Source organism: Amphiura filiformis, chromosome 4 (genome assembly GCF_039555335.1).
Source record: "Amphiura filiformis chromosome 4, Afil_fr2py, whole genome shotgun sequence".
NCBI lineage: Eukaryota > Metazoa > Echinodermata > Ophiuroidea > Amphilepidida > Amphiuridae > Amphiura > Amphiura filiformis.
In genome coordinates, this window is record NC_092631.1 from 65,687,305 (window position 1) to 65,704,779 (window position 17,475).

Consider the following 17,475-nt stretch of genomic DNA (forward strand, 5'->3'; position numbering starts at 1 on the left):
CTATCCGTAAATAGTACCTCTAAGCCGTAAATAGTATTTTCAATGTCCCGGATGAGCCGTAAATAGTACCTCCAAGCCGTAAATAGTACTTTTGACCATGCCTTCGGCGTGCGCGCATACTATGCGCCGGAAAAGTTCACGCACGCGAAACTGCCATAGCGTGATGTCGCGCTGCTGTAATTGGTTAGCCCAATTTTAGCCTATTCAATTTTTTTGAAGGGCAAAATATATGTTGTGCTTAAATTGGTCGTGCTGTTCACTCAGGATAGAAGCGGGAGAGTCAAAACGTCAAATAATTTTCTTTTAACCAATCAATATTTGTATAAATACTATATTATACAAATATATACTGCCATGAGAGGTTGTGGTTAAAACTATGGGCCCGAGGTGAGATCAATAGTACTATTTTCCTGAGGGCGCAGCCCGAAGGAAAATAGTATTAATTGATCTCAACGAGGACCATAGTTTTAACCAGAACTTCGAATAAAGGCAATATATATTTGTTTTATATACTTCATTAATATGTTCTTTGTTCATTGATTGGTTAAAAGAAAATTATTTGACGTTTTGACTCTCCAGCTTCTATCCTGAGTCCGGGTCCTGAGTGAACAGCACGACCAATTTAAGCACAACCTATATTTTGCCCTTCAAAAAAATCGAATAGGCTAAAATTGGGCTAACCAATTACAGCAGCGCGACATCACGCTATGGCAGTTTCAAGCGTGCGTGAACTGTTCCGTCTGCATCGAATGCGCCAAGACGTGGAAGGCATGGTCAAAAGTACTATTTACGGCTTGGAGGTACTATTTACGGCTCATCCGGGACATTGAAAATACTATTTACGGCTTAGAGGTACTATTTACGGATAGGAGTACTGATGGTAAAACTATTTTTGGTCATGTGATCCACTTTAACCAATCAATGAACAAGAATATATTAATGAAGTATATAATGTATGTTACTAGCTTACAAAGTTACTTACTAACTGACTAACGTTTTGGTCTGAAATGGACATATCTCTAAATGCCGGACCCCCCCCCCAACCCGGGGCGACACTCATCATAGGAACCGGGTCAATATTCATATTTGTCTTTTCATATCTCAAAATGCCAAGAAGGTATGACCCCCCTAGTGGTGTCAAATGAAAGAGATAGAAGTAAAGAATATAATAAAAATAATTTTCCCACCGGGGGTGACACTCCTCATAAGACATGGGTCAATATTGATATTTTGGGGCCTTTCCATATCTCGAAATGCCAAGAAGGTATGACCCCCCCAAGTTGTGTCAAATGAGAGAACAAATTAAAGAATATAATAAAAATAATTTTTCCACCGGGGGTAACACTCCTCATAAGACCTGGGTCAATATTCATATTGTGTGTCCTTTTTATATCTTCAAATGCCAAGAAGGTTGGACCCCCACAGTGGTGTCAAATGAAAAGATAAAAGTAAAGAATATAATACAAATAGTTTCTCCACCGGGGTGACACTCCTCATAAGACCTGGGTCAATATTCATATTTTGGGTCCTTTTCATATCTTGAAATGCCAAGAAGGTTTGATCCCCTCAGTGGTGTCAAATGAAAAGATAAAAGTAAAGAATATAGTTCCTCCACCGCGGGTGACACTCCACATAAGACCTGGGCAGTGGGGGCGGCAGGAATTATTTTGCGGGGAGGCATTAGGGGGGGGGGGGCAAAGCGAGTTTCAGGGGGGGGGAGAAACCAACAAATTTTGCGCAAAATTACAGCAAAAAGTGGAAATTTGGTAAGTTTGGGATTTTTCTGGGGAGGCAACAGGGGCAAGAGTTCTGACTGGGGGCATAGCTACTGGCTGAGTAGCTTGTTTGCTTGATCTATTTCCTCTGACAGTAATGCTATATCATCGGCAAAATCAAAGTCAGTGACAACCTCTGGACCAATACGCCTACTTTTTCTTCTTTCCAGTTGGAATCCAAGTTCCTCTTCCTTACCCTCTACTGCTGTTCTCAGGGCATAATCCAGTACCACTACAAATAAATATGGAGCAAGGGTGTCGCCCTGCAGTACACCGGCCAGTATTTCGAAGAGGTCTGTTTCTCCATCAGGTGAAATCACTTTTGCTTTTGTCTTTGCATACATATTGCCAATGGCTTTAACAAGCTGCTCAGGAACCCCATAGGATTTTCAGCATTTTGCCCCTGTGGATGGTATCAAAAGCCTTCGAAAGTCAATAAAGGTAATTATTGCTGGAAGGTTGTTAGCTTTGATCCCTTCGATGAGCCTCCGTAGGGCAAGAATATGGCTGACAGTGTCCTATCCTCGGAATCCATTTTGATTGTTTCTCAGGTGTTCATCGAGTTGTGGTCTGATCCTATTGAGGATCATCCTATTGAAGGTCTTTGCCACTATCGAACTTAAGCTGATCCCCCTGTAGTTTCCAGCTTGGTTGAGATCTCCAGACTTGGTTATAGGTACTATGTTTAGGATAGACCACTGTTCTGGCATTTTCCTCGCTCAATGCACGGTTACAGAATTCAAGACTGATATCATCTAGGTCGCATCTCTTGAGAACTTCGGGTGGTATGCCACCTTTTACCTTCCACCAAAGCAATTTTTGCCTTTTCATATTCCTCTTGTTCAAATGGCCCTGTTTTGATGCTGGGCTCTTCTAAGATTGCTGGAATATCTTCATCTTCACCATCAATGTCAGGGGGGCTTCCTAGTCCCGGTTCCTAGTAGGTTCTTGAAATGGTTGTACCAGTTAGTAACTCTTTCCTTCTGAGTGTTGCCTTCCAGTTGCCCTTTCCTAGATGCCAATCTGCCTGTGATGTCATTTATGAGCCTCCAACTCTGGCCGTGTTTACTGTTGGCATGGGACATTTCCACTTCTGTTAAGTTAGTGTTAAGATCTTCTTCCTGCACCTGGTTGTATGCATCTGCGAGCCTCTTCTATGCCTGTTTATACACCAGTCTGTGATCTTTAGTTGTATTTTCCTAATACACCTCGTACACTTTCTTGATCTTGTCTCTTGCCTCAGTCACTCTTGGATCGCTTGAGAAGCGTACCCTGCGTGCTTTCTTCTTCACAGGCACAGTTTTATCTGTAGCTTCCGTGTGGGATGTTATTAACCTTTCATACTTTTCTGTGGCTGTTTCACTTATATTTTCCAAGGCTGGAATCGGTTTCGTACTTCTATGGCGTATCGCTTTTGAAGGTTACTATCGGTACTTAGAAGCTTCCAGTCATACTGCCTTCTCCTAGCAGCAGTCTTGCTTTTTCTAAGACTCAGGCGCACTTTTGCTGAAACAATTCTGTGGTCTGAGCCAACACTTGCTAAGGAGCTATATGCTTCGGATTTCAGCAGACTGTTCCTCCATTTCTTTCAGGACAAGGATGTAGTCAAGTTGATATTTGTTTCCTGCAGGACTTACAAACGTCCATAGTTTACCTTTCTTCTTTTGAAACATTGTGTTTGTGATGACGAGATTCCTCTCAGTCGCAAGGTCCAAAAGAAATTTACCATTCCTGTGTGTTGTTTCATGATAGGTAAACCTAGCATCCTCTTCTCCAATTCTAGTATTGTAGTCTCCTATGACCATCAAGATATTATGAGCAGGGATGGAGTCAATGGCTTGTCTCAAGTTGTCATAATGACCCTCCATAATGTCTTCATCTGTTACATTGGTAGGGCAGTAAGTGATATTATCGTTGTTGCTGGATTCCCTTGGAAGTTGACAATTAGTATTCGGTCAGTGTGTGATCTAACGCTGGCTAGATAGTTTTGGGCATGTGTGTCGAGTAGCACTCCAATTCCCCCTATTGTTGCTCCAGCTCTGTTCCTTGTAGCTGATGATGTTAGAGTTTTGCCTAGAACCTTTTCGTATCTGATTGGCTCATCGTGTGTGATGCGATGCTCTTGAATTCCCAAAACCTCGATGTCATATTTGACCAGATTGGATGCAAGCTCTTCTCTGCATCGCTGCTCTCTATAATGGTTCTTACATTCATAGTTGATATATTTACTATTTTCCTGCACTCAGCGAGAGTGAGACAAGACGTCATTTGATTTTGATAAATCGATGTCTGCACCAGGAGAACCAAAATCAGTATTAGGGACTCTAACCCTAGTGTTATTAAGTTGTGCCATCATAGTTTTTCTATTGCTATTAATACTGTGTCGCAGCTCCTACAGTATTTCCCACCCTGTATCAAATGCAAGACACATTTGTACATAAGGGTTGTTTTACAATCAGGGTACATTTGGGCTGAGCACCATATTGTGCCCTGTTTCAAATATTAGATTAACTTATGATTAAAAGTTGCCATGCCTATTTATTGGCCCCTTTTATAGTTCCACCTACAGCCATATACAAACTGTTTGAATTGCTTAGGCCATCTTAATTAAATCCTGTGTCTCAAAGCTTGTGAGAAATTGAAAACCTACTGTGTAATGCGTGTGTTTTTACTGTATTTTTTTTTTTATTTTAATTTTTTATGTGTAAGTACAGGATTTTGGACAAGCATTTTGTGCAAAAAATATCCAATGTTGCAAATGTTGGAATAGCAGACAAAAAAGTCACTGCTACAAACTATTATTGTCCAAAGTTTCCGAAACAAATCGAAAACTTGAAATCAAATACGAATTTTGAGTTTTATTTTCGCCTTTTTGTTAAAAATAAAATAAAAAGAGATTAAAAAAAATAATTTCTTGATTTTCAAAAAGGAATACGCGCACAATTTTACTAACGCGCCCGGCAGCTTTGAGACACAGGATTTAATTAAGATGGCCTTAGCAAATGATGAAAATATACATTTCTGTATGATTTTGGGACAAAATAGCTGTCTCATTTGACCTTTGTGAACACTGCCAGCAATATAAACATAAGAACATATTTTGACAGTTCAGAAATAATGTTTGAAACATGATTGTTCAAAATTGAGAACCATGTAAGATTGTGACTGTTTCATTAATTGTGCCATTTCTTCAAATTTATGTTGAAAATTCTGTCAAAAAATGCCCTCTCCGAATTCAAGCTCATAATCCATAGTTAAAATTGACCCAAGACTAAAATTATATTTTCTTGAAAAACACTCATATATATCCTATAAACTCATAATAAACACTAAGTCCACTTGCACTTAGTTTCCATATATCACATGTTTGAAAATTGGAAGTCAGGGTTCCTTCAAAATGTGTCCTCTTCGAAAAATTGGACATACAGAAACATGTACATCATAGACACATTTCTGGCATAACTTGAAAATCTAAACACTTGACACCTAAAAAGTTTACAGAATTCCTATTTGACCCATCTACAACACAAAAATAAATAAATTGAGGAAAAACTAGACACTTCATTTTGCACCCCCAGTGAGACAATCTCTGTACCCTGATTGTAAAACAACCCATAAGAAGAATCACAAATAAAGGATAAGAACCCAAGAAAAAATAATATAAATAGGTAAATATGGTAGCTGATCAGCTCTTAGCTGAGACACTCGAGGGAGAGATACTTGCCTAATTCGCAAATGTAAATTATGAGTCAGAGAAATGACAATTTTTTGACCGCAAATCCAGTGAGTTGGATTGATTCCACGCCGATTCTGATTTTTTTCTTTCCCTCACTTATTAGTATATTATCAATGCAAGTTTTCCAGAGCTTGCGATTTGAAATTACTTGGTATTCTACACACTGTAGGTCGGTAAACATGAGTAAGATTTAATCTTTCCCTAGAGAAGTCCTTTTCAGAGGGCTGAGCTTTCGGAACTCCAGCGGATGCGTCATCTTCAGAGCAACTAAATAAGCATGATGATGCGCTTTATATACACTAGGGGAACTGTCAGTAGACATGCAGGGTTTCCAAACCCGCGATTTGGTAGCCCAATTGGACGACTTTTGACGATTTTTCCAGCGACTTTTGACAATTTCCTGTCCCATAGAAACCAATAGTTAAGAAAAAAATTGGGCGACTTTTCAACATTGGCTCCCGCAACTTCCGGTAGTTTCCTGCCCCATTGAAACCAATGGTAAAGAGAAAAATTGGGCGACTTTTCAATTATTTGACCCGCAATTCGGGCTGAAATCTTTTGGCAACCCTGTAGACATGTCAAAGTGATTGACATAAAGTGTAAAGAGGGGGGATGTCATCCTGTTTGACATGCTCTACTGACATTAATGTGTCCTACTTTGACATGTTGTCCTACTGACAGTTCCCTAGTGTATAGGCCTATACGGCGCATCATCATGTATATTTAGTTGCTCTGAAGATGACACTCGCTCGAGTTCCGAAAGCTCAGCCCTCTGAAAAGGACTTTTCTAGGGAAAGATTAAATCTTACTTCTCCAGAGCTTGTTTACCTATTTTAACTTGTATCACATATGCAGTCATAGAATCATTATGTAAGCAAGAAATTAACAATACAAGTTCAATCAAATATATGACCTTTGATGATCTGAGTCATTGTTTTAATGTAAGTCATTCAATACTAATATTAGTTCTATGAAACACAGGTTTCATGTTAATGAAGTTTGGAACTGACACATTAAACAAAACGGACTGCTCATGAGGGAAATGGTGCAAAATAATTCATTGAGGTGAACAGGAGAACACTGACCTAAAATACAATATCAAATTTTCCCAAGAAATATTTTTTGGTAGAATTCCCGAATAAAAGAGCAGTCAATTTTTTTTTTATTATAATGTATGATGACTGTCTTAGCCTCAAAATCAACCACCCATTAGATTGATCTAATGGTCTATTCTATTTAAAATCCATACACCCCTTATGGAAGACATGATCTTTATCTCCCACACAGGAAGTGTAGATTACAGAGTTGCCCACTCAAAAAACCCAAATTCACACTCCCTGTGTGGGAGATTAAGGTCATGTCTTCCATAGGGGTGTATGGATTTCAGCTGGAATATCTCAATGAGGATGTCAAGCAGGGCAAAAGGTTCTCACATTATTTGACTTGACCAATGACGACATCATCACTAGACTAAGTCACTTTTTATGGGAACTTTTTGCCCTGTCTCCAAATAACATCATAGAAAAAGTCATGAAATTCTTTTATCCACCAACTTTCGATATGAGAGCCAAAATGTGCATTGGACAATGCCATAGAATCCCAAGGTTCAAGTCTATAGTGGCATAGCGTAAGTCATCCTATGGGGGAGGGACACCGACCATGACTGGATGGCACCAGGCCATTTTTCAGCAATTTTCCTACAGGATTTTCAAATTTGCAAATTTGGGGCATGTGCCCCTCCGACGATATGCCACTGTCTATGACTATGTGCTACTATACTATGATCAGCTCGTAATAGGCTAGAATTATTCAGTTTTTTGTTACTGTGTGAGGTAATAAAGTCGAACTTACGCCGGCGTAAATTCACAAAAGCGAGCACCAGTCACGCAATATGCAGTTTGTGTAGGTGCTGCACCCAGCTGTGTGTATGCCATTCTATATAAATCCACGATGTTATGAGTATGAGTGCTGCCTACTACAAGCTGATCAGAGTATGTATTATACTATGTATAATCCTGAAAGTCTCTATTGCAGCATCCTTAGTCCTGTAACTTTTGTTAAAATGCTACCATTCTCCATAGAATAACTTTATTGAGGATTTGACAGGGTTGTGTGAGTATACATCTTCCCTGTGTCCCATTCAGCATCGTTCAAATACTTTGTACAAATCTGGTAGGTTGGCAACTTGCAATACACTAGCATTTTCAGCAAATGCCTTTGGAGGTAGGAACTGTGCTTTCAATGCTGGATAAATTACATGTTCTATAGTCCATCTCCAATCATAATCTGGCATTGATGTATCCTTGTCTTCATTGTCCTGTCAAACAAATGTAAACAAATGGAGTTTGTAATCAGGGTTCCTAAAAAAGTTCAGCCCATTTCATGGGTATAACATTTTGATATGTCAAACAAATCAACAACAACCCGTCCAAAATATAAATTGAATACCTAAGTGGAAGAAGGGCCCTACTCCACTTTTTTACAAAAATGAGTTAGACCCAACATTTTATTGCCAGCAGACTGTTCTTCCTTGTGTGTGAAAGAAGAGCCCAAATTCACTCTCTAAATAGTCTTGCAAGTACATTTAATCATGGTTTTCATGGAAGAAATGTCCCTTCTTTCACAAATATTGGGATAAATTGGAGTTTTGTTTATCCATGAAATCTGCTTTTCACTACAATAAACTTTCCTGTTAACATATTACATGCTTCAACTTGTGCAATTAATAGATAATTAACAAATGTATGTAGCTATTTATAACACATCTGCTTATACAACTAGCACTTGTAGTATATTAGTGGAAGAAGGGCCCAACTCTAGCGCATATTAAGACCTGTACCATTGCCATGGAAACATCATAATATCATATCACATGTATGTAATAATGTATGTTCATGTATTATGTCTCTAAAACTTCATGATTAGTTCATTGTAGCAAAATGGATGTACTTCTTACAAGAGAGTTAGAGCTTCCCTAGTTTAAAATCTTTGGAAATTATATAACAATAAATGACACAAAAACTTGTACATACCATCGATTTATTGACATCCTCCTTCTTGTCCACTAATCTGAGATTCTTATGAATACCATAGAAACGACAGCATTCTTTGGCTAAAGTGGAAAAACATCCCCTTTCATCCTCCCAGTCGACCTATAGAATGGAGAAAGCTTATTAGTGTCAAGTTAACTACCATGAATAATTAATTACCTTAATTAATTAGGCACGGTGGAACCCTTACCAACTTTATTTTGAGAGTGAGGGTTAAGCTCAGGGCTTGAGGTTAAGGGTAGTAGACACAATTTCCTTTGCATTCATAACACAATTTATTTCACATTCATGCATGCTGGACTCATATTTTCCTGCAAATTTGCTTTTGCTGTTTTCAGCCATGTAACTTATTTTGAGTTGGAGAGAGTGAAATATTGATTTTTAAAGCAAGAAAAAATGTGGGAAAATAGCTAAAAGTTGTGTATTTTATCAGCTTCAAGTGAAAGAATACATGTACATCTAAGTGTTAGAAATCTCAGAAGGAAGGTGTCTCCCCATATCATTGGGGGATCATGACAACATAATAGTTCTGTCTTCACTTTGTACTGATGAGGTCCTGGGTTCAAGCCCCGGCTGTGACTTTATGAGCATTTGGTTCCCGGTCCATACTCACTCGTAAAGGTTTTTTCCGAGTACTGTGGTCTGAATTTCTTCCCTGAGCATATTGTTTATTTTATATAACTAGTCTCTTCTCTTAATTATGAAAAATCAAGGTATTGCAAAATGGTACAAATGAGTATTTATGAACCCATAAGCGCCAATAATTTAAAACACTCAACTTTAAGGGTCAGATTTAAGGTTACTTTTAAACAGTTACCTAGGAAGATAAATCATGATTTTCACTTTTGTCATCTATATTTTAGTGAACTGAATACTATTCTACACAATTTGTATACCAAATACACCTACCTCAGTTGCAAGCCTCAACACAAACATTGGTAAGCCATCTAATGCTGGGATAAAATTATCAAGTAATAATGGTAGTGTACACAGCTGACCAGACTGCAAAGAAAATCATATGAATTCAATCATAACATTCTAATGAAAAAGAGGGTAAGCATGTAGGTTCTATGATTGCTTTGCTTTATTTTAAAAATGTTAAAAGAATTTGCAGTTTTACCTATATAGCGTATTGGGTATAATACACCAAATAAAATGCATGCATGTCAAATTTTTACATCATTTCCAGTTGGACTGATTTCAAGTGCACATATAGACCATATTTGTTTAGTTCATAAATAAATGAATGAGTCTACTGTAGGAGCTTATGTCAGGGTAAAGTTAATTTTTTATTTTTTCCGTGGTCCGAGTACGCGCTGGTGAATTGCGATCGCGTAGAAGTGACAAGGTCGCCTACTACGCGCCGCGCCGACGACCAATGGTCAACCGGCTTGTTGTCAAGTGCGTTGATCAGTTAATCAGCGTGATTGTTTATTTCTTCTGTGTGTACACTCATCTACGCTTGGCGCACAGCTTGGATCACGGAAGTAATAAAAAATCAACTTTAGGTCAGATCATGCCAATGTAACATTTGTTAGGACTATGCTGCTATGCAACATACATTTTTGGAATTTAAATTTGACCATACAACAGATGCATCTCATCACTAAATATGATGGCATCATAGTTGACTTTGCATATTATTAGGCAAAAAAAAGTGTTTGCTTGTCCTCTTTCGACCAACCGTCTCAAACGTTCTGAACGATAAACATTGGGTTTTTTTTTAACTTTTCTTTATATTTTTGTTGAAAATCACAAATTATTCTGCTGAAAAATCGTCTGAAGAAGAAGCTAAAAAGAGTTACTTTCTGCATCTCAAAATCACCTGCCAAAACCAGGTCTTTTTAAAATTATGATTAAAAAGTTGCAACCTTGCCTAATACCATAGGGATGACAACAAAGAACGGCAAAATATTTAGAAATTATTGAAAATAAGATTGGCAAATTTGAATGTCCTTCTTTTTAAATACAAAACAAAATTTAAAAAGCCTGAAATCAGTTAAACTTCTCATCCCTGCAGTAAGTAAATTACCTTATCAATTTCCAATGAGAAGTAATCTTCTAGCATTTCTGCTTTACTTTGCAGTAATTCTACTACATATTGTGCTAGTTGTTCCTTAGGCCCATCACTCTCACTCCAGCCACTCTCCTCTGATTCCAATGCTAGTATAGCTAACTCATAGATTGGAGCTGCATTCTGTAATATGTCAAGTTAATGAAAAGAACTGGTTGAGGTAAGCAGTGTTGGTCAACATTTATAGGTTAATGAATTATAGGTTAATAACTGTGCATTAGTTATTTGGAGGGCATTGTGAAAAATCTCAACATTTTGCCTTTGGAACCGAGGAATATTCCAAGGTCCAAAGGCAAAATGTTTTTTCACAATGCCCAACATATTAACTGATGCAAATTAAAGTTATTAACCGAATTCATAACCGTCATTTTTAACTCATCACTCAACCAAATCTCAAAATTTTATTCTCTGAAATTTGTTGAACTTAACAATTTTGATCAAAACTTATATTTCGCTCTTCAAAAAGTCGAACAGGCTAAAACGGACTTACCAATTACAGCACTGTGCGTCTAATGCATGAGCCCCGAAGGAGGGAAGGGAGTGCATTATACGCATCAAAGAGTGTATGAAATGTGATTAAGATTTTGCATGAGAAAGGAGTCATTTTTAACCAAATAAGCAATGCTAATGGATCTATCAGCTTAACACTCCTAAAAAACCTACACAATGAGAAAAGCACTTTTGCAAATAGTGATTGGGTATAATTTCAGCATACAAAAATACATGTATATGAATGACATATATTTTCAACTATCCACATTTGCAATGTAGGCCGTCAGTGTTATGCTCATAACTTTTCTGTTCACAGAATTTTCAAATTGCTCTAGATTTTCAGAAAATCTTTTGAGAGGTTAGAGAGTGATTGCTCCTCTACAGCTCCTCCTAAATGGCATGTACAAGAGTGATTTATAGCTCATCTTGATTATAACTTCTACTGGTCCATACAGCTATTCTTGAGGAGACCAGAGGGGCATTTTACAGCTCTTTATTACATTCAAAAGACAAGTGTCTGAGATAAACAAAATAGAAAAGCTTGAGTGAATTGACATATAATCCACTGATTGATCGAGGTAGCAGAATCAGCGCACACTAAATTTTATCCAACTGTGCCACAGAATTTATCCAACTGTGCCACACAGAACTACAGATCAGCGGCCAAATACAATACTTTTATTACATGGATCGAATCCATGGGTTCCTACAGTCACCCATGGAAAACAGGGTACTGAAAAGTAGTACACCATGTCCATATGGGCCAAGGGATGGTTTGTTTACATGGCAATCATTCCTTCAGAATAGGCAATACAGATTCCAAACATATAAAACTTACCTCATATCAGTTTTAGTTGCCCCTAATAACTCCAAATTGACATGACAATTAATTCTATTTGCTCAATTTCATACCAAAAACAAGGAAAACAAGGAAAACATGGTTTTGTTATTGCAAAATAACAAGAAAATCAGAAAGGTTATATCTGGTCATTTGCAGTAGGCCACGTCAGGTAATCAATATTGGTACTTGAATGGCATGACTCAGTGTCTTTCTGCTCATTGTAAGAGTGATAGTGTTGTAAACTTGGTTGCATAACATTAAGATTGCCAACTGACATCCTTTGTATTTGAGTTGTCTGTTGATGGTATTAGAACTGTCATGGATGTAAACATTACACAAAATGTCAACAAAACATGCTACTGCAGAACTCTATGCCTGTATGTGTGTGTCTGAGGGCCGATCTGAGGGCTGATGACACACATTCGATGGGTGTATACTTTTATGAGATAAACAAAATACACAAATTCCAACTGAATATCATAACATATCCTTATCTGCTTCACCTGAGCAATGTTATTACATTTCAACTTACCGATAGTCTCATGATACCAAAATTGCCAAAATCAAAGAGCGCCAGTTGATGGAAGAGTTCTTGGCTTAGCTTGATGGTGTTGACCAGATAAAGTTTAGTTTGGTGTTGAATCACAGCATGCTCTGCATTCACACAGCCTACAAATGTATGATGCTTGAATAACTCACGTAGACCTAATGATGGCATGGGAATGTAATACAATTAACAAACGAAGTACAATAAATGCAGTGTTCAGTGGCGTAGATTTCTTTTGGACATGGGGGGGGGATGGGGTTGGAAAAAATTTCTTGAAGTATAGTGAATGTAGCACCTTTTGACGACAGAATATAAAGTTAATGGTAAAATTAAAAAATGTGTGTGAAGCGCTCGAAAAATTTTGCCATATTGAAGCTGAACTGATGAAATTTGGTGCAAAAATGGAACGCAAAAATTTGCACTTTTGGGGCTAAAATGGTTAATTTGGTGAGAAACACACATACAGGGGTCAACATTGGGGGGTGGGTGATTGTATGGACCACCCCCCTGACAAAATATTGGGGGGATTTATCCTCCCCCCCGGGATCTACACCTATGGCAGTGTTTCCGAATTCTTGTTGAGCTTGCAGTGCTTATTGGAAATAAACAACAGCAACCATATCAAGTAAAACTTAAGATGTTTGAACAATTTGGACATCTGGTCATAAGCAACGGTTGTAGCTAGCCCAAGTTGAGCGCCGGGCTCCAATTTAGAGTGCTGGCTTAGAGTACAATCTTTTTATTGAATGGGAGTGATTGGTGAAGAAACTCCAGGGGTATCATCCCCTAAAAATTTGTTTTGCTCTTTTTATGCTTCTTATAATGGAACTAGAGCGGTTCTCGACTTGCAGCGGTTCTCGGCATAAGCGTCGGCCACGATACCTCCACCTTGACGCGTATCATTTTAACGGTGCAATTTCACTAGGAGCTGGCCATCTCTAGATGATCTCTAGGTAACCACCAAGTTTCATGCCCATACGACAGTTTTAAGTTATTTGACCTCAGATGACCCCTGGGTGACCCCGGATGACACCAAAATGACCGTCCAACAATTTGACTCTAAATGTTGACCGTACCCACCAAGTTTCATGCCCATACGACAGTTTTAAGTTATTTGACCTCAGATGACCCCTGGGTGACCCCAGATGACCCCAAAAAGACCGCCCAAGAATTTGACTCTAAATGTTGACTGTACCCACCAAGTTTCATGCCCATATGACAGTTTTAAGTTATTTGACCTCAGATGACCCCTGGGTGACCCCGGATTACCCCAAAATGACCCTCAAAAAATTTGGTTCTAAATGTTTACAGTACCCACCAAGGTTCATGCCCATACGACGTTTTTTGCTAATTTGACCTCAGATGACCCCTAGATGACCTTGGGTGACCTTGACCCACTAACCAAACCTACTGGAATTTGAAGACCATAATGACCATCCCTCCACCAAATTGCATCACTGTACATCTTACCAGTTCGAGATATTGCACCCGCAAGCTTTCGGACAGACGGACAGACGGATGGATGGATGGATGGACGGACAACCAGGAAACATAATACCTCCGGTGGAGGCATAAAAATCATTTATGAAACAAAATAAAATTTGTGCCGGGCGGCGCCACCCACCATAGCTATAATCCTGGTCCAGTGTCTTAGCTAGCCACCTGTCTACCCGTCATTTTAGACAGGGAGTATGCTCCTGGGATGGGCAAAATTAATGCCTTTTGACAGATACTACATTATGATGACACTTGAGCTTGATATCTCTATAATGTGATAAGTAATTCAATAATACATACCTTCATGCATATTGTCCTCAATCTCTTGTTGTAGTTTGAGGATACTGGTGAGCTTGATATCTCTATAATGTGGTGTGCCTGTTTTACTACTGCTTGGAGTTGATGAACTTGTTGATGGAGACTGGTCTTCAGAAGTTGATTCCAGTGGCCTTTTCCTGCATAAGATAGGAATTGATTAAGACTGCCTTTTAGTATATCATACTATATGTATAATTCTACAGAACTTTTTTAACAACCTTTATAGAGGCCAGGGTAAACAATAATCAGTGCAAATGTATTACTTATCATACAGGCCCTAATGGATGATACTGTATGTTCCGAATAAAACAAATAAATTTTGGGATTTAAAGTTCTTCTAAATCAGAAGTTTCAAACCACATCTACATTGAGTCACATGGATATTTTGAGAACTTAAACCAGGTCCAGATCTTGGACGGAGACCACAGGTGGTTTGAACGAGGCATCAGGAAACAGTGCAAATCAAAGTCAACCAGCCATCTCTCTACAATGACTGGGGCATGCAAACTTTGCTGCTGAAAGATGGAGAACCATCTGAAAATTTGGATCACAAGTTTTGAACTTTAATCTTTACAATTTTGAGGTGTGGTTTATATCAACTGCTTGGAGCACACCACTTTCAAATCAATCACTCATACACAGGACCCAGTGCCGTACCATTACGCTGACTTTCGTATTCGGCGAGGAGGACGATTTCAACCTCCTGGTTTGTTTACAAACAGAGAGGTAGACAAAAAACCGTTCCGCTTGTCCAAGTATCAGAAGGATGGTCCACAATAGTATGATTCACGTAACCTGAATAGGGATTAAAAAGCTGTCACATAGAACCATGTGCTTCTATTGTCCAATTTGCCATCAAGATTTCATATGGAAACAGTTCAGACCCAGTACACGATCATGTCAGAAATTAATATTTTGTTCTGGGTCTGTTTATTCGGACTACACAGGACCATGAGCGCTGTAACGTGCAAAGCCAATGGTATCAGACATCCAAAATGTACGAGCACACTTAATTACATGTACTTGTACTGAGAATCAGAGTTTCTGAAATATTTAATGACCTTGGCTTTACATGTAGGTTATACATTACTTATTGTCCAGTGTACAAGTGACTATAATTTGAAAACGCATTAAACAAACAGTCAATATTAATTTTTCAGCTAATATTTCAACTTCTTCAAATTTGAACATGGCTATTGCAGTTGAAATCCATACATGGATGATGGTGTAAATTTCAAATAGGGTTACCTGAATGGGTTACTCCATTTGAAATTTACACTCCCTGTGTGGGAGAATAAGATCACATTTTCCATGGGGGTGTATGGATTTAATCTGTAATAGCCCAATTTGTTTCATCTCACCTCGATTCTGTTGATGATGATGACTGTTCAGCCCTACCACTTGCCTCCCCATCTTGACCTCCTGAACTGGTGTCCATCTTCTCCTCTGTCCTATTAACACTAGTATCCATGACGACAGAATCCTGTGGCACTTTATGCAGGAATGCATCTAGTTTTTGAATCTTGTCATCCGTCCTCACCATCTGATGAGCGTATACTTTGTCTTTGTTGGATGATGATGCAGCTGATTCAGAGGTATCTTTCTGGATGTCTGAGATGGATACTGGTGCACCTGGGAGTAATGCCTGTAATATGGTATAATAACAAACTTATTACATTTAAAATATCAACATACATGTATATCCGAGGAGAATGAGTCGGTGCAGCGGTTGTTCCCTCGCTTTGTAACACTGAGTCCTGGGTTCAAGCCCTGGCCATGTCCAAGGTCTGTATGTGCACTAAAATGTGCGATCTAATGACCGTGTAGTGGTTGTATACAGTTCCCTCCCACTCTCCTTCCCTATGCAGGTGCACCTTTTCCCCTCCCCTCCCATTCCCCCTCTCCATGTAGGTGCGCCTTCTCCACTCCCCATGCAAGTGCACCTTCTCCTCTCCCAATCTCCCTCCCCATGTCAGTGCACCTGCTCCCTTCCCACTCCTCTTCTTCTTCTTCCATATTAGTGCCTCCCTCATATGTAGGAGTATTATCGCAAGCTGTACTTATTTTTACTCTGGAACCTAGAGTAGATGAGTGTATTTTTGAAGTACAGTCAACAGTACCGGGATGATCCCCTGCTCTTTTTCGAATAGCCTGATGTTCTTTAACATGCACACTGCATTAATGTCAGAAATACATGTACACGGGACCGACGGCTTAAAGTGCCCTCTGAAGCACTAAGCAAGTAGAGTGAAGTGCCTTGCTCAAGGACACAAAGAGCCAGCCAAGCTCAGGCGGACCTGGGATTCGAACCCTCGACCCTTGGATTCACAGTCCAACACCTTAACTGCTAGGCTACGCTCCCCTCTTCCTCCATACAACCCCATCTTGCTGTAATACCTGAGTGAAATATGTTCTGGAAGCATTAGATCCCAATAACTTTTGCTCCACACACTTCTGTATATCCTCTATGATGGCCTCTTCATGTAAGAAGTGCACTTCATGTTTGGTAGGGTGCACATTGACATCTACATTATTAGGGGAAATCTCCAAACTGTTAAAAACAACAGAAAAGCAGATTAATATAGCACTTGCTTTTTAAAAGGAAACCAGAATGAATAAGGATAAAAGAGAGTGTAACTTTAAGTCTTGTTTTGGAAGACCTGAACAAAATCACATTAACTTATCATAGTTATCAGTTGTATATGGATCATCACAGTTAAACAATAATAGCTTCAAAAGGGTGACTATAAGACATCAAACATCTGCATGCATTGCAAGTACAAAACCTGCTGTACTAACTTGAAGAAGTTTGTCATAAAATCATCAATGTCCTACTAAAAATATGTCTGAGTATGTAAACATAAGGTTGATAGAATTTCTTGTGAAGAAGCTATCAAACCTACACCTGCCACCAACACCGATCGCGTCCCGCTGGTTCTCACATATCACCCTCTGAACGTACGTGTTGCCAAAATCGTTCAGAAAAATTTCCACTTAATTCGCGCGGATCCAGCTACTCATGCCATCTTCCCATCACCTCCCCTACAAGCGTACAGAAAAGACCAAAACCTCAGAGACTCTCTCGTCCACATCCTAGTCACACTTTAGCATGATAATGCCTCCATGACCGCATGTAAGAGACCGC

General features: G+C 39.0%; 1 protein-coding gene across 1 annotated transcript in view; it reads right to left on the reverse strand.

The window, feature by feature from the left end:
• Positions 1-6,407: 6,407 nt before the first annotated feature.
• LOC140151211 (DNA mismatch repair protein Mlh1-like) overlaps positions 6,408-17,475 on the reverse strand; it is a 32,580-nt gene continuing 21,512 nt past the window's right edge. Inside the window, exons 11-18 of the mRNA XM_072173468.1 lie at positions 16,728-16,881; positions 15,692-15,975; positions 14,313-14,467; positions 12,501-12,673; positions 10,594-10,758; positions 9,471-9,563; positions 8,544-8,663; positions 6,408-7,828 (exon numbers count right to left, since the gene is read on the reverse strand). Coding sequence (XP_072029569.1) covers positions 7,652-7,828; positions 8,544-8,663; positions 9,471-9,563; positions 10,594-10,758; positions 12,501-12,673; positions 14,313-14,467; positions 15,692-15,975; positions 16,728-16,881 — 1,321 coding nt within the window. The 3' untranslated portion in view covers positions 6,408-7,651. The remainder of the gene's footprint in view (positions 7,829-8,543; positions 8,664-9,470; positions 9,564-10,593; positions 10,759-12,500; positions 12,674-14,312; positions 14,468-15,691; positions 15,976-16,727; positions 16,882-17,475) is intronic.